Consider the following 26,645-nt stretch of genomic DNA (forward strand, 5'->3'; position numbering starts at 1 on the left):
CTTGTGTGTCCACTGCAAATATTCCGTTTCATCGCTATTTGCAATCCTTGCGGACTTGGCTACAGCTGCTGATTTATAAGCACAGCAGCTGCAGCAGTTTCAGAATTTTGCCTTTTATTGTTGTTATTGTATTGCCGTAAAATTAAATCATCTTGCCATTCCCTGTATTTTGTGGCCACACATTTGTCTTGCTAATGCAGTTGGCGATATACAGCTGCTAAAATTTGTCAGGGCTACTTTAAGCTCAAAGCCGCAGCCAAAAGCCGCATAAAGCGCACTTAAAGTCACACCACTGAAAGCCTTAGGCAGGAGACTGCCACCATTTTGCTTTCCTATGCGGCACTTAAGAGCGCTACAATGCCACAACAGCCGCGGGCTCAAGTGCCTGCCTTTGTTATTGCTGGCACACTTAATAATCAGACATAATAGTTGCGGCGCCAGACAAAGTTGTGCAACAGGTGGCAGCTTTTCTTGGCATTGCAGCTTGCAACTTGGTCCATTACCCTTTTGGCGAAATTGCCTTTTAATAAGGACTTACGGTTGCCCAAGCGGACGTTGCTGTGGCCTTATCAGCCGCCTGTTAAGCAGTTAGCCTTTGGGCTACTTCCTCAATTCCTTTGGCTGTAAATTAAATTTCGCACTTTTATTGCTGCCAACAAAAAGGCAATTTCCTTAAGGTGCAAAGCGAAATTGAAAAAGGCATAATGACTTGCTGCCAAAAAAGGCCAAAGCAAAAAATAAAAAAAATAAACAAATAAAAAGGGCAATACACACAAACACACATAACCAGAAATGGCTGATCATTAAAAAGGGCTTACAACGTGCCATTTATTACATTTTTATGGCACACAAAAAAAAGAGCTTGAGTAAAATATTACTTATATATAATTTTACAAATGAGTTCCGGAAATCCATTTCAACATAAATTTCAAAGGAAATCATATTCTGAATAAGTATATGTTCATTACCTATTGACTATTTAATGGATTTCCTTTAGACATAAAACTATTATTATAATACACAATGATTTATACAAGACGTTTATCTACTCCAACATTTTACGAAGAATAATTTTCTTTATTTATAAGAGATAGTCAGAACTGGTCTTACATTTGGAAAGTATTTACTTTTCCACCCAGCGAAATTAAGAAAAAAGAATTTTCTGGAACATGTATATATTTACTATATATGTATGTATATTATTATATTTACAAGCTCGCCGCAAAATCCCGAAGCTCTTAACACTTCAAAAATATTTCGCCAACATTTGCTGGCACAAAAAAAATGTAAATAAAATGTGGGTAAAATTCCCCAAAAAAATGGTCTATAATAAAAAGCACAAGCGCTGAACGAACGTCAAACGGCCAAAGTTCCAAACAAATTTTTTCCTGAGTTTTCTTTTTATTTTGTGCCGCGGCTTAAGTATAAAAATTGTCAAAGTCATGCAAGAAAACTTGCAGCAAAAGGCGCAAACACTTCAGGACACAAAGCCAAAGGCTTTAAAAAATGCTAAACTCAAAAGAAAACGGAAGGATAGTCAAACCACTTGGTTAGAGCACTTGCTTCAGTGGCTTGAAAGCCAAAAGCCAAAAATTGCAAGATAAATTTAAAGTTTAAAGAAATGTTGGCCACATTTAAAAATAAACACTGAGCAGTCAACTTATGAAAAACAAAGCAGACAGCACTTCCATATACCTTTATAAATATCGTAAATATAAAGAAAAAAATGAGTAAAAAAAGCCGAGCTGTCTGGCCGTTTTTGCTCATTTCGCGTTTTGGCTGATTTATACGGCAATTTGCGCAACATGATCAACTGCCAGCCAGCCAAAAGGCGACTTGTCTTAGAATCTCGGTGTGCCAAACGGTTGCCCAAATTTCTATATTTTACACGGCGGCCGCACAAAAAAAATCAAGGAACAATAACATTTGCAGCAAAAACATGTGGCATAAGCTCAGGCGCCTTCAGTCTGCAGGCAGTAAAAACCAACTGTCAAGACTGTCAAGTTGCTGGTGGCAAGTTCTCATTTAGTGCGTGCTGCTTGCCAGTCTGAAGCCATAATACAAATTAACTACCTGAATATAGGGTTATCTGCTATAGAAATTTTTGTGCAGCGTTACGTGGGTGTAAAGAAGCAAGAATGACATGTAGCTTACTTTTAACATTTAATGCTAACCCATATTTAAGTCAGACATAAGACCAGATTGAGGCAGGTTTCTTAATTAAACAACATTTAATCACTTGTCAATTGCATGCAGTATTGTTTGGTGTTGAAAGTCTAATTTCATGTCACATATTTACCATGTACCTGGTAAAGATTGCAAGACAAATTCAACATAAATTAACATGGGAGAACGCTAAAGAGCTTCAAGATATATTTCAGGCGCATGTTATGTTTAACGTGAACTTAAAACAGGGCTTAAATCTTTAAAGGGATTTTAATTTTTGGCTTTTAATTGTAAACTTGCATGCGAACATAAAGAAAAATGCTGTTTACTTTGTTACTGCGGCAACCCTGCATTATAACAAAGTCCTCTTTTATTAGATCAAGTTAGACTGGCTTTCCGTATTTCTAAGCTTAATTCAGGCACATCTGGCACTTGGCTTCGGCTGCAAATTTCTAACGAGAAGCACACAGCAAACCTAATTACCTCATCGAAAACCGTACACTGGAGCGCAGCACCATACACAACCAATTGATAGCAACAACTTTTGGTGTTTGCCGTCTATCGTTACCACGGGCAATGTGGATTGCGCTTGGTTGTTGTTGTTGTTGTTGTTGACGTGTCTTGTTGGCTCAGAGAGTAAACTTCCGCTGGCACATCCTGCCGCTGAGGCCCAGACGCCTACGTTGGCCCTGACTCGGCCTCGGTTCGCATCGCACTGCTGCGCCACGCCTCAGTTAGTGTCTATCATATTTATGGCTATTTAAAGAGCCATAAACAAAGGCGCGTGTGTGGTTTTATGTTAGTCTGTATGTCCGTGTGGTTGTGTGTGTGTGGAATTGCTATGATATTAAATTGAGTTTTATGCGTGATTTCCCTCTTAACACTTTGTTGACATGTACTTTATGGTCGGTTAGTGAACTGTTTTAAAACTAAAAATTATATCTTTCTCACTTCTTTTTCTATCTCGAACCGACAGACGGAACAATTTGCTGTACTGTGGATACTTTTTACCGTCATTGTGCTGGGCAATTCGGCGGTTTTATTTGTGATGTTCATCAACAAGAATCGCAAGTCGCGAATGAACTATTTCATTAGACAGCTGGCGCTGGCAGGTGAGTGAGGGGTTTGGCGGCATAGATTGGACTAAAGTTCCTATATTTATATGTGTTTACTTTTGATAGATCTGTGTGTGGGACTGCTCAATGTGCTGACGGATATCATTTGGCGCATCACAATCTCGTGGCGGGCCGGAAATGTGGCCTGTAAGGTCATACGCTTCTCCCAGGTGTGCGTCACATACTCCTCCACCTATGTGCTGGTGGCCATGAGCATTGACAGATACGATGCAATAACGCACCCAATGAACTTCTCAAAGTCGTGTAAGTCCACGCTCGTAAACTTTTTTAATTGGAAAATGTTTGGCACTTTACGTAACAAGCCAAATGTTTATGTGTGTTTGTCTCCATACAGGGAAACGCGCTCGTCATTTGGTGGCTGGCGCTTGGCTGCTCTCCGCTCTCTTTTCGTTGCCCATACTAGTGCTGTATGAGGAGAAACTCATACAGGGCCATCCGCAGTGCTGGATTGAGCTGGGCTCGCCAATGGCCTGGCAGATTTATATGTGTCTCGTCTCGGCCACATTGTTTTTGGTGCCCGCATTGATAATATCCGCCTGCTATGCGATTATTGTAAAGACCATATGGGCTAAGGGCTCCATATTTGTGCCCACAGGTAGGTGGACTATACCAATATAATCTACCCAATAGCTCTTGCTCATGTGTTACTTTGCCTAGAACGTGTAGGATTCGGCGGTGCAGCAACAAGGCGCGCCAGCTCGAGGGGCATCATACCACGCGCCAAGGTCAAGACTGTGAAGATGACGCTAACGATTGTATTTGTGTTTATTCTATGCTGGTCGCCATACATTATATTCGATTTGCTACAAGTCTTTGGCCAGATACCGCACTCACAGACCAACATTGCCATAGCCACATTTATACAGAGCCTGGCACCACTCAACTCGGCAGCGAATCCTCTAATATACTGCCTGTTCTCCTCACAAGTGTTTCGCACGCTCAGGTAAGCAACGGATTCGAGAACATCAACCATACCACTAATCACGACCCTACTTTAGTCGTTTCCCGCCCTTCAAGTGGTTGACCTGCTGCTGCAAATCCTATCGCAACAACTCGCAGCAGAATCGCTGCCACACAGTGGGTCGTCGTCTGCACAACAGCTGCGATTCCATGCGCACTCTGACCACCTCTTTGACGGTTTCAAGACGCTCCACCAATAAGACAAACGCCCGGGTCGTCATCTGCGAGCGGCCCAACAAGGTAATCACCGTGCCGGCCATGTCAGAGGTATGATAGCTGGCGCATTCAACCCGCAAGCGTTCAACGTTCGCGGTCCATGGACCGACGTCCTTCAGCGATGCGGAGTTTCTATAAGTAAATTGCCAGCGCCCACAGCAGGCTATATGAGGCTTAGACAATAAGTGCGATAGTTGTGTGTGCATAGCGAATGCCCAAATCGAATATATATACATATACATATATACATACATATATGCATAATGTGCGTGTGTTTAGGTGTGCTACGAATTTCAATGCATGTATTTTCCATTGCAATTTATTCTTAGTATTTATGCAATTAGCTCGTAACTATCATAAAGGATCTACTATAAAACAAAACTTATTCAACTGAATGAGAACTTAACATCACAATGCATTGGGCATCGATTTGTTTCCTAATTTGTCTTAAATCCTTTTGCATTTTAGCCTAATACCAAGTGATGTTATTTTATAAACACTCCTACTCGTATTCTATTTACCAGACTGATGTTATTTATTTACACGAAATTCAAATAATTGCATTTCTTTTATGCCCAACTAGTTGTTAGCATTAGTTATTTACAATATACATACATATATATACTCCCTATATAATCGTATTTTTATTCTGCCAACTACATATATATACCAATCTTCGGCTGTACATACATACATATTTGGTAGAATCTAAGTGTGTAGAACTTGTTCAAGCATCAAAAACCAAAATCTATATACAATTAATGAAAACATAAGAATTAATAGAGCATAATGTTTTAGTCAATTTGGTCTAAGCTAATATTTATTTCATAATTATATGTATCAAGTGAGAAAGCGCAAAGAATAAAGGCCAAAAGTAAAAAGAAGAAATCTTTTGGCTCATATTTTAATTCATTTTGGCATGCGCCACAAATTTCATTATTAGGTCTCTATGCTACAGCGCACAATGGGCCCAAGGACGAAACAGCAAGGACCAACGTCGAGTACGCTGAGCAGCAGGGGTCAAGCCGGGACAGCTCATTTTCAATCTCACTTCATATATAATTGTTGTAATATTTGCGACTTTTAACATCAATGGCCAAAAAGTCAACACAAAAAAATGATCAAATGCCTGACTATATGAAATCATATTTCAATATTGGTCTTGGGTTTTGTTAATAGCAAAAAGTTTATTTTACTTTCGGGATATTATAACCACATATTATTATGTAATCGCTGAATACGACTGATTCAATGCGGACAAAACTTTCACTTCCTGCCTGACTGAACAGCTAAGCTCATGGAAACTATTAATAAATGCTGAGAACATAATCAGCCACAAAGTCGCTTGCATTCCTTTTTATTCATTTTTACATTAATGCGCTTCATTAGAAATCAGCGAGTGCGACTGCCCGTAAATATTTGCAATTAGACTTTCATAATTTACTTGTCAACTTTTAATTGAAATTCCATTAGTGGGACAGTCAACTGGCACGATTACAAAACAAAAAGAAACGCAAACTTTATGTCTTATATACATATAGACTATTTGAGACACAAAAAGAAACTTTAAGTGTTGGCAAACTGAATAAATTAATGTCTTTTAAAAAAAAGGAAAAATACGTTTTTTTTAGAAATAACAATTTAAACTCGTTTCTCCAATTGCAAAATGGAAGATCCCTCGTGCACATATACTGAGTACTTTGTTGAGTACCACTCGAAACAATTATTTTTTTAACACTTTCACTCACCGGTGCTCACAGGCAGCTAATGCATTTTTTTATGACAGATCATATTAAAAACAATAATGTTGACTCAGCTTGGCAGTAATATATATACTAAATATAATAAATATACAAGCATCGACTTCTCAATGATCACTAAGGCCTTTTCCAGAAAAAGGAATTTTGACGTATTTGCCGAAAGTTACAATAAATAACACTATTTAAGTAAGTTTTATTTGTTATATTATTAGTGCATTTGTTCGTACTGTATTAATTTGCACTGTCTCTTAGCTGCTGGGAACGGCACAATGAAATTTCTCAACAAACAAAGCCTGCTGAGACTAATCATACAGTTACAGAAATAATAAAAATGTCTCTTGCTGCTCATGGAACAAAAGACAAGAAAGTTATTCCCTTTTATATCATGTTGCTGAATAATATCTGGTAGTGCTTGACAGTCGAAAGGCAGGCAACATTTTAAACATTTTAACACCGTAGCTGATAAAGTAAAAATAACGAAAACAAAAAACCGGTTTTTAATAACATTTGACATGCTTTAATAGCTTAGAAATATTTTTACAATTCGCCAGTTTGCAGTTTAAACATTCCAATACATCGAAACATCGATTTTTCCATGGAAATTTCCTTATACGCTGTTAAAAATCAAAGTTCCTTTCGGACTTACATCAGTACAGCGCATCAAAAATTTAAATTATACTAAGAAATAAGAAATATCTGAACGAATTTAAGGGAAAAAAAATATATGCCCACCAGCTGAATCCTTTGCCTTAAATATTTTACGTTCGTTTCAGTTAGAGCACTCTAAATTAAACCAAACCCAGATATTTAATAGAATTGGTGGGACACGCTGTTGTTTTTCAACTTAAACACATCTAGCCAGAATGCCAAAAACGTTTTCAATTGGTTTTAGGTCGGATAAGCTCATTGCCCAGACGATTAAAGCAAATGAAACACATTACCCAGAACGACCAAGTTTTCCGGATTCTGTGAATAAGTGTGTTCTCCAGCATAAAGATATGCGGCCCCTCCCTATTTTTGTCTAAAAATTGACAAGAGGCTGCTTTCTAGTACATTTGCAAACTATGTGCTGTCAAAAAGCTCGTTATGCGTAGGGCAATTGCTTATCCATTGAACACCTTTAATAAATACCCTTTCTATGACACATTTTGGCTTTTCCTTCAAAATCATCGAATTCTCATAAACAGGCTCGAAAATTAATTCGAAATTATAAAAGTAGTGCAATTGATCCCAAATACGCCCACATAAGACGCTTGTGTCACACTCAAAATCAAAGTACAGAACCTTATATTTAGAACCTAACTCTTAAATTTTTGTGCAGCTCGAACTTTCATCTCCAAAACTATGTTTCCCAACTATTGCTTTCGAAAGCCTCCCAATGATTTCGGCTATGATTTATTGTACATGCCAAAAAATAGCTACAACAGCAGCTCCCAAGAATCCAACCGTCCTGAGCATCAGTCCCATTCACGTTCCCGGTCACGGTCATCGCGGCAAAGCACAAAACTGTGCTGCGATGATCTTATTTCGCTGCAGGCTCTCCAGGAGCACAATGAGAGACTGCGTCATTCGCACGGCCTGAAATCTCGGTCACGAACGCCCGCACGCACTGTGGAGTTTCGCCTGCCTCCGATTGAGAAGCACCGATACAGGGAGGCGACTATGCCACTAAGGGAAAGTGCAGGCATGGAGTCAGCTGAGCGGGAATACCATCAGAAGCAGCAACAACTACAACAGCAACAGGAACCCTCTCCATCCAGCGACTTGCCATCCAGTGCCTCCGATTCCAATCGTGGAATGCAAGAGTCCTGCACAGACTTTTTCAACATCATCTACGAGAATGTCTTGGAGGCAGTGCATGGTGCCGTCGAGCACATGGTGAATAAGCACTTTGAGGAGATCATTACCAGGATGGATCAGCTATCCTCGGACATCACGCATCAGGAGGCGGTCTTGAAGCAATTCAATGCCGATCTGATGGGCAGTAAGTGAAAAAAATTGTTTTAATTGTTGTTAAGATTTCTATTCGTCAACCGAACCTCAGAAATTGGCGAACAAAATGAGACAAGTCTCAATCAGTTCAAGTTCGTTGCCCAGATGCTCATCGACAATCAGACGATTTTCTATCGGGCACTGAGCCACCAGCGGCGATCAAAACAGCATTGCAAAGAGGAGCGGGAGGAACGGGAAGACCGGATGGAGGAAAAGAGTAGTGCCAGTTCGGATCGTGCACAGCGGTTAATGGAAAGCTATAATAGGAGACAAGACTCTCAACCGCAAAAGGTATCGGAGGGTACGTCGCAACAAAGACCGCAGCATCAGCTCTGGCAGCAGCAAGATTCCCGCATTTTTCCCCAGCAGTCAGCCTGCAAGAGTTGCAATCACCACAAGTCGTCGAGATCTGCAAATTCGGCATCCGCCAAGCCAACAATCGTACGTCGTACGGCCAAGGGAATCTCTACTGTAAGCATGCCTGATTTGCATCGCTCCTCTATGTTCCCAAATTCAAGAAGTCCCAGCAACAAGTGCAGTGGCCACCACACCCAGCGTTCACCTACGCCCACTCCGTGGACTCAGTTGGGCACTGGGCGACTTGGCAGCCAAGCGACACAGTCGGGAGCAGTCGGATCTAATCGGAAATGCCGCTGTCTGTTTCCCTCACCCATGACCACACAGGGACAACCGGTTAGTCCAAGACGAAAGTTACGTAGCTTAAGCAAGACGTTGCAAAGTTTGGATGATATAAGATCCCACAGATAAGCCAATGTTAAACTCTGATTTATGCATGGGCACCAACGTACTGTAGCTGCCAATTGTGTTCCATAGAACAGGAGAAGATTCCATTTAATTTGATGTTTCTATGTACACAATTGGCATCTATAGTTGGTTGACTTTATGCCTAAATTGTTTTCAATTCCCGCAAAATTATACATATTACACAAATTTATTGTTGTACAAGATTTTACATTATTACTGAATTATTTAAGTTTCTCAAGAATTTCAGTGAAATTTTGCTAAAGAGTAAAATAAATAATATGTGGATTAACATGAGAAACAAAGGGTGGCATTTTTACATTAAAGTATTGACTTTTATAGTCAAGTCCCGGAAGATGAGCCAAAACGATTTGGAAAAGAAAAAGTATAAACTTAAAAAATAATTAGCTCCTGAATAAGGCATTAAGTATTAAAAACATGGATCTACCTAATTCAGATCAACCGAATTAGAACTGTCTGAGCTCTACGGTCTGATAACGACTATTTTTCAGCATAAGCCGTTGAACAAACGGAGCTAAGAGCTGCGGGTCTACAGAATTCACATCCTGACGCCCAAATATAAAGGTAGCCAAGTTTGAAAGAACAATATTTAAGGAAGCGCCAGTCAAGGTGTACAATAGGAAAGACATATGGTATACAGATGAGCCGCTGTGTGGTTCACTGTAAAAAAAAATATGACTATATTAAGAAAAAATATTTTTGTTCGCTACTTACTATTCCGCTGTTGAGTTTAGATAGCGACTCATATCGAACTCGTAGTCACAATGCTCCACAGAAACTGGCAGCTTGGTATGACGAAATGAGCCGCTCACATTGGCAATTTGTGCATTGACCGTAATCCAAGCCATAACAGCAAATGATAGAACGCTGCTTAAAAACATGCTCTGAAAATATAAAAAGCATTTGTATATAATCGAGGGTGGTTGGTGTAGAATGACCCACCTTCTCACCAACCCAGGGCATTAACATGCCCACGGTAAAGATGCCTAGCATGGGACCGTACAAGCTGGACTGTAGTGTGGCCGACAGCTGCAGCACCATGCCCAGATGCTCGACTACATATACCATAAATATAGAACAAATGCCAAATATAATCACCACCAGACGCATGGTCACTGCTACTGTTTGCTCCGTCATGGGCTTATTGCGCATATGTGGCTTTGCAAAGTCCTCCAGTATGACGGCCGCCAACGAGTTGAGCAGCGTTGAGAGCGAGCTTAGAGCAGCGCTGAATACGGCGGAGACGAACATACCCGGCAGTCCAGGCACAACGCCCAGCACGCGCATAACCATCAGCGGCACCAGCTGATCCCGACGTCCAGCCAGCTGTACAAAATGATGAAAAAATAGCAAAAACCTTTATGATTCAGGAAGATATCATACTCACTCCCGTGGTCATGGGATCGCAGTCATAATACGTGGCATAGCACACCAGACCCACATAGACACAGCTCATATAGAGTAGAATCAACCCAATGCTAAAGGTGAAAAGGGTTTGCTTGATATGCTTTAAGGAGGGTAAACTCATAAAACGCTGTATGGTGGCCTGATTGATCGAGGTGTTCTGCAGCTTGAAAAAAGTACCGCCTACAAACACCGAAAGGACGCTCATGCGCACTGTGGGGTCCAGGCTCCAGCTTCGGAAAAAATGCGGCGCAGTTTGCAATTGTCTTTAGACTTAAGCCCAGTTTAAGACTACTCACTCAGGCACATTGAGCCGACCGCCCTCCAAATTACGCTGCCAGACTACACCAAACCCGCCGAGATCCAGGGTGCCCTTGATCATAATGATCACCAGTGAGCCATACATAATAACACTTTGCACCACATCCGTCCAGACGACGCCTTTAATGCCTCCGACAGTGGTATAGAAGGTGCAAATGACGATCACAATTGGTGTTATGGTATGTACTCCAATGCCACTGACTTGATTGAAGGTTAGCGCGGGCACGTACACCGCAATGGGCAGCCAAATGATCTGAAAGGGGAAAAGTCCTATAGTAATCCTTAGTTACAAATTTTTAAGAGGTTTTCACTTACCGCCTTGAGCACAAAGAGTGAGGCGCCAAATATACGCATGCGTCGGCTGAAACGTCTCTCAAAGTACTGAAAGAGTGAGTGTGTGTAAGCATTTTTGTATTGACAAACAAGTGGAAAATTTGTGTATTGATAACCCCGTGGAAATGCTCTGGGCATTAAACGGAACCAGCTGTAAGTTATTAAGTTAACGTAGTCAGCGTTAAATATGGGACAGTACAAGTGTTAAGGCTTATATAAAACTTCAAGGGCTGCGTTTGTAATTATGATATTTATTGATCAATGAGGGTATAAATTCCTTAGGAAGTTTGAGGATAGTAAGGGGTTTGCTTCATCTCATCCAATTCCGGTTGGGTTAACGATTCGTGCAGCTTCAGTTCCTTCTTCTCTTCATCATCGCTGGCAACGCTCTCATACTCCCCATACCAATATTTGTGCAGGACTGGCGAAACCAGTTCCTTATCCACCAGACGTACATCCTGCTTTCCAAAGTAAATCGTAGCCAACAACGAACAGAGAACCGTTCCTAAAGAACCAATCAAAGTGTACCACAAAAACGAGATCTGATGTAAGCTGTGACATTTGTCCTCGTGAGTATTCCTATATAAAGAAATTACATATAAAATGGAGGTCTTCCTGAGCGCTAGAACGCTGGGCAATAACATACGCGCCGCTGGGGGTATTCGAGTTAGCATGCACCTCAAAGCTGTAGTCACAATCTTCCACGGAAACAGGTTTCATAGGAAAGTTCATTTGGCCGGTAGCCATTGCAATTTGTGCGCGAACAACAATGTAGCATGTAAAGGTGGTGGCTACCGAAATGCCGGTAAGCAAGCTCTGCAATAGGAAAGATGCTTATGCGTAGTTGCTTAGTTGCGTCGCGTAGATGCTTGCCAAATCAAACCTCTGTTCGAACAAATGGCAATAGCATGCCAACTGAGAATGCGCCAAGCAATGGACCACAGGTGATTGCACCCACGGTGGAGGAGAGCTGCATGAGCATACCCAATTTCTGCACTACTGAGACACTTGCTATTGAGATGAGCCCAAAGACAACGACCACGCCTCGGAGGACATAGGCAGTCTGCCGCTCTGTCAATGGGCAGTTGCGATACGGCTCGACAAAGTCCTTGAGCACCACCGCTGAGAGACAATTGAGTTCCGTGGACAGTGAGCTAAGTGCAGCACTAAACACCCCTGCGACAAACAGACCAACGATTCCGGGCACTACGCCAGCACTTTGCATAACATACAACGGTATTACCTGATCCTTGGCGCGTGCCAGCTGTGAAGGACATAAAAGTAATATACATTTTATCATGCGACGACAATTGTCCTACTCACGCCCGTGGTTATGGGATCACAATGATAATATGCGGCAAAGGCGAGCATTCCAATATAAATACACATGGCCATGACGAGTAAAAAGCCTATGAGGGAAATCAAAAGTGCCTGCTTGACTGCCTTCAGGTTGGGCAAGGTCAGAAAACGCTGGACTGCGGCCTGATTTATGCTATTAGCCTGCAGCTTAAAGAAAGTGCCTCCAACAAACAAGGCAAAAACGCTCATGCGAACCGTGGGATCAAATGTCATGCTGGAATTTAAAGACAAGCTTAAAAAAACAGATTCTAAGGTACTTAAAAATGACTTACTCAGGGGCCACCAAACGGTCAAATTGACGATTACGTTCAAGAACCACAGCCAACCCACCCAAATCGTAAGTGCCTTTTATAATCACAAAACCCAAGGCGCCGACCATGACAGCTCCTTGTATAACATCTGTCCAAACAACACCCTTAATGCCACCCTATATGAAAGTAGTACAGCATCAGATTAAGGAAAGTCTCTGAGATAACTGCGAGCAACCGCATTACTTACAATGCTGGTATAGATGATGCAAATGAGACTGGTCAGTGGAACGATCGTGTGAACACTGATGCCGGAAACTACAAATAACCACAAGAAAGTAAGACAATTTAAAGATATATAGATTTTAAATGCTTGGTATTATTTTACAAAACTCACCTTGATTCAATGTAAGTGCCGGCACATAAATGCAAATAGGTTGCCAAAGTATCTATACAAGAGCCAATATATGAACACTTAATATTTAAAATAAAGAGGCCATTTAGATACTCACGTTCATAAGCACGAATAGACATGATCCAAAGATGCGAATGCGTCGATCAAAGCGTCTCTCAAAGTACTACACGGCAAAGAAAAAATAAATAAAATTTAAAGTCACGTAGTGTCTTAAATATGTAATGGAATATCATGTTAAATGCCGGACAGTTACAGGATGAATATTTCCCCTGAAAATAACAAAACAAGAATTTATTTGTGAATAGTTGAGTTTTTTTTTTTCGAGTTCTTCTTTATCAAGACATGCAGTCTTTGTCTTGACATCAGCTTGAGCCTTACTCCTTATAAACCACTCCTGATAATGGAAATTATCTAGGCATTAAACGGAACTAGCTGTAAGTTTTTAGGTTAACGTAGTCAGGATTAAATATGGGACAGTACAAATCTTACGACTAACATAAAACTACAAAGGTTGTTGTTGTATTCATGATCTTTATTGTATTCATGATATTTATAAATAAGGGTTTATAGCCCCTCGGAAGTTTTTGGATAGTAAGGGGTTTGCTCCATCTCATCCAATTTCGGTTGCGTTAACGATTCGTGCAGCTTCAGTTCCTTCTTCTCTTCATCATCGCTGGCAACGCTCTCATACTCCCCATACCAATACTTGTGCAGGACTGGCGAAACCAGCTCCTTGTCCACCAGACGTACATCCTGCTTTCCAAAGTAAATCGTTGCCAACAACGAACAGAGAACCGTTCCTAAAGAACCAATCAAAGTGTACCACAAAAACGAGATCTCATGTAAGCTGTGACTTTTGTCCTCGTGAGTATTCCTATATAAAGAAATTACATATTAAATAATAAATGTATTAAATTATTGGATTTGTTATGTCTTCTTCAGCGCCAGAGCTAGGAGCAATAACATACGCGCTGCTGGGGCCAGTCCAGTTAGTATGCAGCTCGAAGCTGTAGTCACAATCCTCCACGGAAACAGGTTTCATGGGAAAGGTCATTTGGCCGGTAGCCATTGCAATTTGTGCGCGAACAACAATGTAGGATATGAAAGTGGTGGCCACCGAAATGCCAGTTAACAAACTCTGAAAAAGGAAAAGAAGAAAAGCCGTTATTCCTTAGGTAATTTAATACGAAGACCCCAATCAAACCTCTGTTCGAACGAATGGCAACAGCATGCCAACTGAGAATGCGCCAAGCAATGGACCACAGGTGATTGCACCCACGGTGGAGGAGAGCTGCATAAGCATACCCAATTTCTGCACTATTGGGACACTTGCTATTGAAATGAGCCCAAAGACAACAACCACGCCTCGGAGGACATAGGCAGTCTGACGCTCGGTCAGTGGACGACTGCGATACGGCTCGACAAAGTCCTTGAGCACCACCGCTGAAAGAGAGTTGAGTGCGGTGGAAAGAGAGCTAAGTGCAGCGCTAAACACCCCTGCGACAAACAGACCCACAATTCCAGGCACGACGCCAGCACTTTGCATAACATACAACGGTATTACCTGATCCTTGGCGCGTGCCAGCTGTGAAGGAAATAAAAGAAAAATAAAAATTAGATACGTTTCTTCATGCAGTAGAAATTGAGCTACTCACGCCCGTGGTTATGGGATCACAATGATAATATGCGGCAAAGGCGAGCATTCCAATATAAATACACATGGCCATGACGAGAATAAAGCCTATGAGGGATAGCAGAAGTGCCTGCTTGACCGCCTTGAAGTTGGGCAAGGTCAGAAAACGCTGGACTGCGGTCTGATTTATGCAATTGGCCTGCAGCTTAAAGAAGGCGCCACCAACAAACAAGGCAAAAACGCCCATCCGAGCCGTTGGATCGAATGTCATTCTGTAAATTAAAGGACAAGCATTAATGGAGATACCGCGATATTTAACAAGTTAGATTTATATAGCCTGAAGTGCTCTACTAGGAGATACACTGAACCCAGTGCCGAGTTGCCGCTTCACACATTTTCGATTCCTTCCTTACATACATACGCACTCATAAAATCAGGCCCGTCCGCCGCCTGGTACGCAGATAAGGCAGCAGCTTCTTCTTCTCTTAGCCCGAGGCTACGCAAATGGTTTGTGAATGGCATCGATGAATATTATCATCTTTATGAAATTTTCTGACCATTCAAATATATGTAAATATTACCGAAAATGCGAAAAGATCAAATATTTTGATTCTATATATACAATACGAGAGTCAAATTTTAGGTCTCCAGCTCTGAAAAGCTCCGAAATATGCTAAAAAATAGAATACCAAATTCGATTATTCGATTTATCAAGATCTGCAGATCTTAACGTTTTGGGATAGAAGCATCGATACATGCGGACGGACGGACGGACAGACGAAAGGACGGACAGGCAGACGGACATGGCTAAATCGAATTGACTATTAATGCTGACCAAGAATAATTATACTTTATGGGGTTGGAGATGCTTCCCCTCCTGCCATTTGTACAAAACCATAATACGCTTTTACATATTTTCAAATAATTCAGGCGTATAAAAATTACTTACTCGGGGCCCACCAATCGATCAAATTGACGATTACGTTCAAGAACCACAGCCAAGCCACCCAAATCGTAAGTGCCTTTTATAATGACAAAACCCATGGCTCCAACCATGACAGCTCCTTGTATAACATCTGTCCAAACAACGCCCTTAATGCCACCCTATATGAAAGTAATACAGCATCAGATTAAAGAAAGACCTTGAGATAACTGCCAGCAATCGTATAACTTACAATGCTGGTATAGATGATGCAAATGAGACTGGTCAGTGGAACGATCGTGTGAACACTGATGCCGGAAACTAAAAATAACCACAAGAAAGTAAGACAATTTAAAGATATATGTATATATTTTATATGCATGGTATTATTTTGCATATTTATTTATTTACATTAATTATTATTAGTTTTGCAAAACTCACCTTGATTCAATGTAAGTGCCGGCACATAAATGCAAATGGGCTGCCAAAGTATCTATACAAGAGCCAATATATTGACACTTAATATTAAAAAAAAAGGAGACAATTTAAATACTCACGTTCATAAGCACAAATAGACATGATCCAAAGATGCGAATGCGTCGATCAAAGCGTCTCTCAAAGTACTGCATGTTAAGCACGGTAAAGAAAAAAAAATTAAATTAAAAAAATAACGTCATGTCATGAAGAATCTAATGTAGTGTCATAAGTATTAAACGCCGGACAGTTACAAAATAAAAAACTTCTATGGAAAAACAAAACAAGAATTTATTTTTGACTATTTAAGTGTTTTTTTTTTTAATTGATTTCTTTATCAAGACATGCTGTCTCTGCCTCGACATCAGCTTGCGCCTTACGCCTAAACAGCTCTTCCAAGTCTATAACCTCATATTGTTTTTTAGGCAAAAAGCGGCGCATGCACGGCGTAATTAAAGCTGGATCCATTTGAGATACATCCTGCCAGCCAAACACTAAGCTGGCCAGAAGGGCAACCACAGTACAAATAAAGCCGCCTGCGGCTGTGTACCAGAGAAATGACAAATTATATATATTACGATCTGTTGAAGGACTGCAAATAGAAATGGAAAGATAAAAAGTATTTTTGTATTCCTGTTTGTTAGCATATGTTGCTCACCTGTACTCATGGAGAGTGCGCCAGACAGTATTGTTATCGTAAGAATATTCACAGCCCGACACAGAGACAGGCATCTTTGGGTACCGAATCTCGCCGTTCATTAGCGCTAGCTGTGCCTTCACGCAGATCCAAGCCAAGGCAACAAAGGAAACCAAGCTGCCCGTTAAAACACTCTAAAAAATGCAATCCATTAGGCGGGTCTTAAAGATCGCAGATTGAGAGAAGCTAACTTTAGCATTCACCCAGGGCAGGCACACGCCCATCACATAAATTCCTAGCAGCGGTCCCATAGATACAGCCGAAGTGGTGGTAGCCAACTGCACAACCATGCCCAGCTTCTCCACAACATTGACCAGGCCCATGCAGCACGTGCCAAAGAAAACCACAATGGCGCGCAGTAGAAATGCGGTTTGGCGTTCCGTTAGGGGCTTCTTAAGCAACGGACGTACCATATCCTGTGAGATCACGCATGCCATTGAGTTAAGTCCTGTGGAAAGCGAGCTCAAAGCGGCGCTAAACACGCCAGCTACAAAGAGTCCTGGCAGACCAGGCCACGAGCCCAAGATGCGCATCATAAGCAGCGAAGGCAACTGATCGCTGGCCTTGGCAAGCTGAATGAAGCGTATAAGAGAAAGTATATAGCAGTTGGATTTGAGCCCACCTTGGTGCTAATGGGATCACAGTCGTGATAAACAGCATAAGTCACCAGGCCCATGTAGCTGCAGCAGCTCAAAAGGAATATGAGGAGAAGGGTAAATAGAAGCATGGATTGCTTGGCATGTTTATAGCTGGGCAGCGATAGAAAGCGTTGTATGGACACTTGATTGACATCGGAGGATTGTATTTTGTGCAACGTGCCGCCCACAATAACAGACAGCATTGAGAGGCGAACGGTGGGATCCCAGGTCCATCTGTAAATAGTTGAGGTAATATATAGGTTTTGCCAAATAAATTTAAACAAAACGCTTACTCCGGTGCATTGAGACGTCCGCTCTCCCCATTCCGCTGCAACACCACGTTTAAGCCGCCCACATCGTAGGTGCCCTTTATGCACACTGCCAAAATGGAACCAAACATGACAAAGCTCTGGATGACATCTGTCCAAATGACCGCCTTTAAGCCGCCCTGAAATACCGATAATTTGCATGTGAGCTATTTCCTAAACAGGCCATAATTTAATTAAAGCTTACCACACACGTGTAGAAAGTGCAGATTATGCACACAATGGGCGTAATAACATGGATGCTCGTGCCAGTCACTGCAATCGTTGAACTATAGCTTCATAGCCAGAAACTAAGACGAAACTCACCTTGATTATAGGTGATGGCAGGCACATAGAGGGCCACAGGTAGCCAAAGCATCTGTATTTAACATTTAAATTATGTTGTAGCGCTATTTGTTATATTTGATATGTTTAAATACTTGCCATGCCCACAATAAACAGCACAGAGCCGAAGTTTCGAATGCTGCCACCATAGCGCAGCTCAAAGTACTAGGTAAAATTATATTATAATTAAGTTAGAGGAACTCTAAATACTTATTTACAATTAATGCCTTACAAACCAATTATTTACGAGGTATATATTTAGTAACAATGTGCAAGTGGCGTATGTTAGTGACAGTCCTAAATCAAGAAAATAATACAAAACTAAATAAAAATGATATTAACAGATAAGTCTGGCGTTTAGGCAAAGCTACAGTCAAACACGGCATATACTTAATCAAAACTTTTATTATAACTCTTAAGTCGTCAGCACATGCTATGTTATGTAAGAATTCTATTTGCCAGACTTTACTACGGACTCATTAGTCTCCACACTGGCATATTTGCGTCTATAGAAACGTCGCATGCAAGGCGCCAGCAGCTCAACATCCACATCCTCAAGCGCAACACGTCCAAAAATAAAGCTCGAAAGATGGCCAAAAATAATACCGACGACAGCCGCAAAGAGTGTGTAGTTCATAAAGGATATATGATAGATTTGCTGGAAAAAGCTAAGCGAACTTTGAAAGCAAGATATCTGTCAGTAATAACTAATTCAGTTAAGCTCATGCCTGCTACTTACGCCGGCTCAGTGGCAGTCACAGTGGCATTTCTGGGCGTCATTAACGGCAAATCGTACTGGTAATCGCAGCCCTCGATGCTGACGGGCTTGCTTTCATGGTGCAGCTCACCAGAATTGCTAGCCAGTTGGGCATTAATGCACAGCCAGGTCATAAAGGTAAAGGAGCAAAGGGCACCGGATAGAGCGCTCTGTAAAGCAAGGAAAAATATATTTTTATACAAAAGTGATTTCAATAACAAAATCCAATACAAACTTTTGCATTTAGCCGCGGGCACAGCATGCCCATCACAAAGAGCGCCAACGATGGACCCTGTGTCACCGAACTCAGCATCATAAACAACTGAACCATATGTGTGCCCATACGCTCCACCACGAAAACCAGGGCAACGCTCACGATGCCAATGATAACTGTGCAGAGGCGCATAGTGATGCCCGTTTGACGTTCGGTTAAGGGCTTTCTGCAAAGCGGCTTGATATAATCCTCGAGAGAGACGGCGGCCAGGGAATTGAGCGCCGTGGACAACGAACTAAGCGCTGCGCTAAACACACCAGCTATAAACATACCGCACACACCTGGAAATGAGCTCAGCGTATCCATGACAAGCAATGGCACCAGCTGATCCTTGGCTTTGGCCAGCTGCAAAACAGTCAATTAACTTGTGCGGTGCGACTCATACAGATAAAAATCACAAACCTTGGTAGTCAATGGATCGCAGTCGTAGTAGGTGGCATACAGCAGCACGCCATTGTATAGGGTAAGTGAGGTTAAAAGGACTATACCACTAATAAATAGCAGCGACGCTCTTCCCATAGCCTTCACATTGGGCAGTGACATATAGCGCTGTGTTATGATCTGATTGCAACCTAAATTTAACGTGGAATGTGCTGTATAGCCCACAAACAAGGCGAATATAGACATGCGAGCCTTGGGATCGAATGTTAATCTATTTGAATATATTAAAAGTCGTTAGATAAAAACAGTTTTTAAATATTAGTGCTGCAAAACTATTGATTGTACTATCGTTTTTATGGATTATAGCACTATAATTCTGAAATTAAAATGGTTTTCCACAACGATTTTAATCCTTGTAGAAATATTAATTTGAAACTGTCGACAGGGGACCTGTTAAACTATCAATGAGACTATCGGTATATCTAAATGATTCAGTTGTGTCTCACTATCGTTGATATTCCATACACTATCCAACAATTCGAACTTTTTCTCCAACTGGATATTTTAGATATTGTGACTTTAGCACCGTCAAAACCCATTGGAAGTGCACAACCATCAAGATATTTTAACACTAGCTTAAGACGATGCATTAGTTATGATGAACCACTTTATCAACAGTTTTACAGGGCTAGTACATATAATAAATCATTCAACAGTTTTTAATAACAACGTATAACTCTTATCAATAGCTTTGCAGTATAAGAAAAGTACTATTTGAAATCTGAGCTAAATTGACTATCACCTACTCGGGCCACTCGAGGCGTCCACTGTCCAGATTACGCTGTATGACCACACCCAGTCCGCCCACATCGCTGGTGCCCTTAATTACGACAAAGATTACGGCGCCAACCATAATTATGGTTTGAATAACATCCGTCCAGACAACAGCCTTCAAACCGCCCACAGTGGTGTAAAATATGCAAACAATGCACACCGCAGGCGTAATGATATGAACATTTATGCCAGTCACTGTAAGGGGTTCAAATCAAGAACTGGCACAAATTTAGCTTGATCTGATCTAAAACCTACCCTGATTAAAGGCCAACGCCGGAATATAGATGACTATTGGCAGCCAAATAAACTAGAATAAATAGTAATTGGTTATCATTTTTTATGGAGGGTCAATTTTTTTTTAACTTACTGTGGTTACGGTGAAGAGCGCCGAGGCAACAAGACGAGTGGTTTTACTGAAGCGCAGCTCAAAGTACTGTAAATATTTTTTGACTTTGTTTTCTCTCTTTGTTGCCGCTCTTTATTTCGACAATGCAAACGCACACAAATACAAACACATAAAAGAGCGCACGCACACACATCAAGTGAATGTAGGTAACGGGGCACATACATAATCGAATATTACGCATACGCCATGTAGTCGATATGGCAGATAGCTTATGAGCCACCACAACGTTCGCGTCTGCTGTCCAATACAAAAATTGGATTTTGTACATGAAAACAGCTCTTTGTTCTCCCATTTGGAATTTGCTGGCACAACGCACGCATATATTTCGCTTGACACAACAACAACAATGTCTAAAACAATGCTCGGACTTTTCCTGGAAATTCTGCTACATGATAGGCAAATAACTTGTACACATATTTGTCTGGCAATGGTCTGTGGTTTGTTTTGAAAAATGGAATTGGTGGTCCCTGGTTTGATTTTAGCATTTGCTACATATACTAAATCAGCTTAAATTTCTGACTTGCCGAGCCTCTTAATTAAATACCTATTCTATTAATATTGCAGTGCAAGTTGAAACAGGATTTTTACTTACATATTAACATCGTCAATCTAAGCCCTGCCAAAAGCACCACCGTGTGCTTCACAATTAGAAGAGGAGTACCGCCAGCGCTGAGGTTAAACGGACTAACGCTTACCCAAGAAAGTTAATCAAAATACCTGTGCGTCACCCTTGACAAGCGCCTCACTTTCGCCAGCCACATTAAAGGAGCTGTGCAACGCTGTCGAAATAAGGTGACCAAGTTAAATTGGCTCCTCAACCCCCGCAGCGAACTTTCCCTTGGAAGTAAACGGCTCGTTTATTTACAAACTGTGGCACCCATCTGGCGATATGCCATACAGATCTGGGGTTTGGCTGCTCCATCCAATAGAAAAAGAGTTCAATCTCTCCAAAACAAAACTCTGCGCAGGATGGCAGGAGCCCCATTTTACGTGCTCAACAGCGTTCTACACAGAGACCCTGGGTTGAAGAGCAAATAAGGACCCACTGCGCCCTCTACAACAACCGGCTAGATACGCACGCCAATAGGCTCGCCAGCAACCTTCAAGGTGCCCATCCCATCAGGAGGTTAAGGAGGAGAACATTTGCCCACATACTACCCACCCAACTCCACCAACAACGCCCACCCATCCGCAGGGCTACGCGGCAATAATATAGACAGGATAGATATTAGATACAGAAAATAGAATAACGAAACAAGTTTTTAAATTGTAAAAACATGGCGAATTAACAAAAGACATCAAATGGTGCATAAGGCAAAAGAGTCCTTACAAACCACTTATTAAATAAAAAAAAAAAACATATTAACATGCAACATAAATCACAATTAAATTTCTCTGACAACAGAAAAGGCCTAAATCGGCTTAGTATGAAACAAATATTATGTAAAATGCTAATAGAAATTAAAAAAAAAAATATAAAAATGTCTTCAGTATTCCGAAGTTGTCATACCCTTGCAGATAGCTGATAGCAATTTAAACTTGTTTTTCTTATTACATTTGGCCATTATGTGTATAACACCTTAAAATGGCATGCAAAAATTATTTTGTAAATAATTTGTTATATAATATAATAATTGAATCAGACAAAACAAATATATATTTTTAATGGAATTCGAGTTTGGAAATTACTTAATAATTCCAACACTCTTTCTTCAAGGGTGTAAAAAAATAAATAGACTGCGACTTAACACAAATCAGACAACGTTCAACTCACCTCATAAGTGGAAGTCAATTGAAGATTGCAGAAAACAGGCAAAAAGATATACCACGATATAAGTCCCGATATGGCCAGTGTAATGAGTATGAAGGCATATTGGGTACCATAAACATAGATCTCCGTTGAGGTGCCCAGCAATGAAATGCCCGAAACAAAACTATATAAAGGTTATTAATAAATATTATATTAAAATATATAAGCAAAATTTTTAACATCAAATAAATATAATTAAAATCATCTAACAATTATGAATAGAGTATTGTATTAAATTGTGCTATTAAATTATCAATTATTAAAGTATTTTATTTTCCTTTAATCTTGTTGCCGAGAAAATTGAAATCGTTCAGGTTCCCAACAACATTGCCTGTTTGAGCAGCGACATGCGAGCAACTTTTCAAATCTTTTGCCATATATTTCATAATCATAATTTCAATCTGATGGTTAATGTCCACAATAACAATCATCATTTCAATTCAGCCCCAAAACATATGCACTGCCCCAAGCCTTAGCCGTGCCAACAGAAAAGTTTTTGGCAGCCAAAATACCATTAAAAGTTGATAAGAAGTGGCGTTGAAGTATGCAGATGCAGGCACAAAATCTACTATATAATGAATTGAAAGAGAGATGAAATAAAAATAAAAATAAACCATAATGGAACAGCTCAAACGAATCGGCGAGAAAAAGCTGGCGTGTAATTGTAATTCAAAGCACGTCGCCAAAATTTGTTGCAGAAGGCAAACGACTACAGAACAAAATGAACGATAACAATAAAAGGCGTACAAAACAATTGTTGGTGAGGCAAATGATCAAATCTGGACAGAAGGAACAGGAGAAACCGAAGCATTCCTTCATTCCTTTTATTTTTTTTCATTCAGTCATTAATGCGCTAACAATACGCCCAGGACAAAGGCTATGTGCCGCCGAAAGGTGCTTGACCAAACGTGTCAAATAGAATGCTCCAAAAGCGTGACACCACCAAGGTCGCCACAAAACAAAAAAGTAATTTAACAAATTTTTTGAGTTTGCGGCTGCCGTAAGTTTAAACAACTTCAATCAGGCTTAGTTCTTGGGTGCCCTGCCTAAGAGCGAAATGAGCTGCTAAATTGTATTCATGCGCCAGATATTTATCAACAAAGTTCCGCAAGTTCCCAGAGTGATATCAAAGAGCATTATCTGCATAATCATCAGCCATAATAAACTTGACCCTGACACTCTATATTGTATTATACATTATTTATATGGATACATTCTCGCCCAGCTCCCTATCTCTTTGGGGCCATTTACTTAAAGTTTAAATAAAATTCGATTGTTTGCGCAGACAAACATTGCGCCAGACGCCGCTGGGGCTGGCAGTTTTATGTGATTTTTCTTAGATTACGCACGGTTAGTCGTGGCCACCTTATGGCAAATCAAGTGAAATTAGGCGCATATTTTTGATTGATTTCTAAGAAAATTATGTATTTCGATTGGCTAAGCATTTAAATGTGCAAAGACCAATCTGTATAATGAATAGCAAACGATTTTCAATTTTCTTCTCTTATGGAATGTGTGATTCATGGACAGAGATAGTATTGTATATATATTTAGTTATACACAATATAGTATAAGTATTTACACAATAATATTTAAAGTAATTTTTATATTGCAGGAAATTTATTGTCATAATAATTTGATTTATTTTTCGAGTAGTTTTTATATGAATCATCAGGTGAAAGGTGGCTACTTAAATATAAAATAGTAATTAATAATTATTAACCTGACATGGGAAAGTTTAGAAAGGATAAGGCTAAAGATTATATTTTATTTATTTATTAAACTAATGTTATATATTTTTTTCATATTTGAACCAAAAGAATTTTACTCAACTTGTAAATATGGCTTGAACCTCTTATTTAACTTGTTCTTCAAACAAGTTAAAGTACCTTGCTTGTGGGAACGATATCAAAGCAATCTGTGGCATGGACTGACACAAAAATAATGGTCTGTATTCGTGTCCTATTCAATTTAAAACAGAATTACAAAACTGCTTGACCATACCAATGCAGAGAGCAATCCCATTAGGCACTGCACGCTCCAGTCTAAGCAATTAAATAGGCCTCGTCTATCCTGTTGCCCCAGAGGAGCCGACCCCACCCGCATTTACATATAGTTAATGTTGCTGTAACTCACCTAGCCACCAGTGACAGCGAGACCGGAAACACTTTCATTTTGCGTCCACCCACCAAGTAATCCAATGCTTCCGAGCCGCGCCGTTCCTCGATGCCAGCAGCGCCGGGGCCATCTTTTTCATCGGCGGATACTTGGCCCTTTTGCTTTTTCTTCTTCTTCTTCTCGATGAAGCCGAAATAGAAGCCAATTACGGCACAGACCACCAGCATGGCTATGAAAACCAAATAATCAACAATTCCAAAATGTTGCAGTGCGCTGCTTAAATCGCTCACGCTGAGCTTCTCCGTCATGCTGGACGATGATGGCGTTGATAATGTGGTTGTTCCTGTTGCTGGAGCGGCTGTGCTGGCGGTGGTGGTGCTGGCTAAAGCTGCGGCACTTGTTGTTGTTGCTTTTGATGTAGTGCTGCTGCTAATTATGGATTGGACTGTCTGAACAAACGCATTGGCCACTGTCGACGGCGTATTAAGAGTCTCTGCCGCCGCCATTGTCGTGCCCTCCTCCTCAATAGTCGTTGACATAATTCTTTAGACCGCAAGTTGCTTTTATGTGTTTATTTTTATTGACTTCCTGCCGTGTTGCCTCTTTTTTTTTCTTGCCTAAATGCGCTTAGCTTTGATTACTTTTGTATTAGTTTAGTGGCGCACACATACACACGCACAGATAGTGCTACAATGGCTGTAGCCCTCTTCGATTTTTCATTAAGTTTTTGCCACTTGCTTGTGTATCCTAATCACCAGCACTTGCAACTTTGCCACAAGACAAACCTCTTTTGTTATAAAGTATTCTGAGTGAGTTGTGACGAAAATAAATTTGTTATAAATATTTTTTTTTGATTGTAGTAGATACTTCTAAATTCTTATAAAACAGCTTTAGTTTCAAGTACAAATAATTTTTAATTTCAAATCGCTTGTTTCGTAAGATATATATTTAATATTTAAATGTAAAAATTATAAATAGCAGTCAACACAAAGAACGAATCATTTTGCTGTGGTTTAGGAAATACACAGAAAATATTTGCTAGAACTTCAGTTAGTCGCCAGACATAAGCATATAAAACTATATTCTCTATTAATTGGTTGACTTTACAAGACACGCACTGCCGATCCTTTCGAATCAGGATAACAATCACAATTAATCAAGCGATGACACAAGTAACACACACAAGTCGCAGCGATAAACTGAACTTAAAGCCTACACGAACCGAGCATCTTCTACGGTTTTGAGATCAGCAATGCTTATCACAGACGATCTCATATTTCATGTAAATCTTATAAGTGCGCATGTCTGTATGTGAGTGGACTTTAATAACAGATTAGGCGGTCGTCTATATTGAATAAATAAATACACACCCCCACTTTCTTGTAGTCTGACGTGTTATATGGAAGTCTTTGTCTGCCATTAGCTTCTAAATTATACGGGCGCCGGGCTAAGATAAAAGTGTAAGTCCGCATATCTCATCCCAGTTTTTTTCCTATCATCATACGTCTTTCACGTCAGTCAGGTGTTATGTTTACATTTAAGATAACACGTTGATAACTCCGATTCAGGTGCTTGATTTGTATATAGTTAGATTAGTGTATGGTTTGAACTGGCTGTTGGCAAGATGCTACTGGTTATGTTTACATTAAACAACGTGTATCTATGAACAATTCTCACCTTGAAATCCTTACAGAGTTTAAACATTTTTATATAGTATATTTCAATTATTTTATTTTATAAACCTAATACATTCTTTGATATATGCTTGTCAAATTCATCTGATTAAAGTTAGGCGCCGTTTATTTTTTTTATGCGCTCGTAAAGGCCATTCTATGCATGCATGGCGTATGCGTGATATTTGACCAAATTTGTGGTCACATATTGGAGTGAAGCGCTAACTGAGCATTTTAAATATACACAATGTATAATAAAAGATAACAATTTGCTTACAACCCGAA

The 26,645-nt window shown here is 40.4% G+C and overlaps 5 protein-coding genes across 10 annotated transcripts in view; 2 read left to right on the top strand and 3 right to left on the bottom strand.

Moving 5' to 3' along the window:
- Window positions 1-4,729, top strand: part of CCAP-R (Crustacean cardioactive peptide receptor) — a 43,212-nt gene extending 38,483 nt beyond the window's left edge. Inside the window, exons 3-7 of one of the 2 annotated variants that reach the window (XM_064698434.1) lie at window positions 3,143-3,278; window positions 3,348-3,545; window positions 3,637-3,897; window positions 3,960-4,245; window positions 4,301-4,729. In XM_064698434.1, the coding sequence (XP_064554504.1) occupies window positions 3,143-3,278; window positions 3,348-3,545; window positions 3,637-3,897; window positions 3,960-4,245; window positions 4,301-4,535 (1,116 nt within the window). In that variant the 3' untranslated portion in view covers window positions 4,536-4,729. The remainder of the gene's footprint in view (window positions 1-3,142; window positions 3,279-3,347; window positions 3,546-3,636; window positions 3,898-3,959; window positions 4,246-4,300) is intronic. The other variant, XM_064698435.1, reaches the window with a different exon arrangement.
- Window positions 4,730-7,582: 2,853 nt separating this feature from the next.
- On the top strand, window positions 7,583-9,181 carry LOC135439661 (putative mediator of RNA polymerase II transcription subunit 26). Its single transcript, XM_064698420.1, has 2 exons — window positions 7,583-8,222; window positions 8,283-9,181. Exons 1-2 carry the CDS (start codon window positions 7,583-7,585, stop codon window positions 8,996-8,998), a joined length of 1,356 nt encoding a protein of 451 aa, XP_064554490.1. The 3' UTR covers window positions 8,999-9,181.
- LOC135439659 (sodium-coupled monocarboxylate transporter 1-like) lies at window positions 9,164-25,880 on the bottom strand. 5 transcript variants are annotated; one of them, XM_064698413.1, is made up of 11 exons: window positions 25,795-25,880; window positions 24,706-25,474; window positions 22,534-22,693; window positions 18,207-18,272; window positions 18,090-18,141; window positions 17,971-18,038; window positions 17,751-17,905; window positions 17,442-17,691; window positions 17,011-17,391; window positions 16,781-16,953; window positions 16,429-16,714 (listed from the first exon to the last, which is right to left on the bottom strand). In XM_064698413.1, exons 2-11 carry the CDS (start codon window positions 25,224-25,226, stop codon window positions 16,444-16,446), a joined length of 2,097 nt encoding a protein of 698 aa, XP_064554483.1. In that variant the 5' UTR covers window positions 25,227-25,474; window positions 25,795-25,880; the 3' UTR covers window positions 16,429-16,443. The 5 variants fall into 5 exon arrangements, with proteins under 5 accessions (XP_064554485.1, XP_064554483.1, XP_064554484.1 ...); XM_064698414.1 differs by lacking the exons at window positions 16,429-16,714; window positions 16,781-16,953; window positions 17,011-17,391; ... (3 more) ...; window positions 18,090-18,141; window positions 18,207-18,272 and adding exons at window positions 18,495-18,784; window positions 18,847-19,034; window positions 19,100-19,483; ... (2 more) ...; window positions 20,609-20,660; window positions 20,721-20,786; XM_064698415.1 differs by lacking the exons at window positions 16,429-16,714; window positions 16,781-16,953; window positions 17,011-17,391; ... (3 more) ...; window positions 18,090-18,141; window positions 18,207-18,272 and adding exons at window positions 9,164-9,673; window positions 9,728-9,897; window positions 9,956-10,339; ... (1 more) ...; window positions 10,717-10,991; window positions 11,054-11,119.
- LOC135439660 (sodium-coupled monocarboxylate transporter 2-like) lies at window positions 11,148-13,255 on the bottom strand. Its single transcript, XM_064698419.1, has 8 exons — window positions 13,191-13,255; window positions 13,076-13,127; window positions 12,929-12,996; window positions 12,703-12,857; window positions 12,395-12,644; window positions 11,955-12,335; window positions 11,718-11,887; window positions 11,148-11,650 (listed from the first exon to the last, which is right to left on the bottom strand). The coding sequence occupies exons 1-8, from the start codon at window positions 13,194-13,196 to the stop codon at window positions 11,350-11,352; spliced, it is 1,383 nt and encodes a 460-aa protein (XP_064554489.1). The 5' UTR covers window positions 13,197-13,255; the 3' UTR covers window positions 11,148-11,349.
- LOC135439662 (sodium-coupled monocarboxylate transporter 2-like) lies at window positions 13,605-14,998 on the bottom strand. The gene is made up of 4 exons (XM_064698421.1): window positions 14,749-14,998; window positions 14,298-14,678; window positions 14,062-14,231; window positions 13,605-13,967 (listed from the first exon to the last, which is right to left on the bottom strand). The coding sequence occupies exons 1-4, from the start codon at window positions 14,995-14,997 to the stop codon at window positions 13,658-13,660; spliced, it is 1,110 nt and encodes a 369-aa protein (XP_064554491.1). The 5' UTR covers window position 14,998; the 3' UTR covers window positions 13,605-13,657.
- Window positions 25,881-26,645: the final 765 nt, after the last annotated feature.

The sequence above is a fragment of the Drosophila montana genome, unplaced genomic scaffold, assembly GCF_035044405.1.
Source record: "Drosophila montana isolate Dmon_TW-CO22-7 unplaced genomic scaffold, ASM3504440v1 contig_778_1, whole genome shotgun sequence".
NCBI lineage: Eukaryota > Metazoa > Arthropoda > Insecta > Diptera > Drosophilidae > Drosophila > Drosophila montana.

What these genes read in the sequence shown, in the direction of transcription:
- LOC135439659 (XM_064698413.1), bottom strand. Translation starts at nt 25,226, where the DNA reads ATGTCAACGACTATTGAGGAGGAGGGCACGACAATGGCGGCGGCAGAG. An exon ending in TGCCATCACCTATAATCAAG is followed by an intron (nt 18,039 to 18,089) that starts GTGAGTTTCGTC and finishes CAACGATTGCAG; the next exon opens with TGACTGGCACGAGCATCCAT. An exon ending in GGACGTCTCAATGCACCGGA is followed by an intron (nt 17,692 to 17,750) that starts GTAAGCGTTTTG and finishes AACTATTTACAG; the next exon opens with ATGGACCTGGGATCCCACCG.
- LOC135439661 (XM_064698420.1), top strand. Translation starts at nt 7,583, where the DNA reads ATGTTTCCCAACTATTGCTTTCGAAAGCCTCCCAATGATTTCGGCTAT. An exon ending in CAATGCCGATCTGATGGGCA is followed by an intron (nt 8,223 to 8,282) that starts GTAAGTGAAAAA and finishes ACCGAACCTCAG; the next exon opens with AAATTGGCGAACAAAATGAG.
- LOC135439660 (XM_064698419.1), bottom strand. An exon ending in GACCGTTTGGTGGCCCCTGA is followed by an intron (nt 12,645 to 12,702) that starts GTAAGTCATTTT and finishes TTTAAATTCCAG; the next exon opens with CATGACATTTGATCCCACGG. An exon ending in TGCCATTTGTTCGAACAGAG is followed by an intron (nt 11,888 to 11,954) that starts GTTTGATTTGGC and finishes TTCCTATTGCAG; the next exon opens with AGCTTGCTTACCGGCATTTC.
- LOC135439662 (XM_064698421.1), bottom strand. Translation starts at nt 14,997, where the DNA reads ATGACATTCGATCCAACGGCTCGGATGGGCGTTTTTGCCTTGTTTGTT. An exon ending in GTGATCCCATAACCACGGGC is followed by an intron (nt 14,679 to 14,748) that starts GTGAGTAGCTCA and finishes TTTCCTTCACAG; the next exon opens with CTGGCACGCGCCAAGGATCA. An exon ending in TGCCATTCGTTCGAACAGAG is followed by an intron (nt 14,232 to 14,297) that starts GTTTGATTGGGG and finishes TTCCTTTTTCAG; the next exon opens with AGTTTGTTAACTGGCATTTC.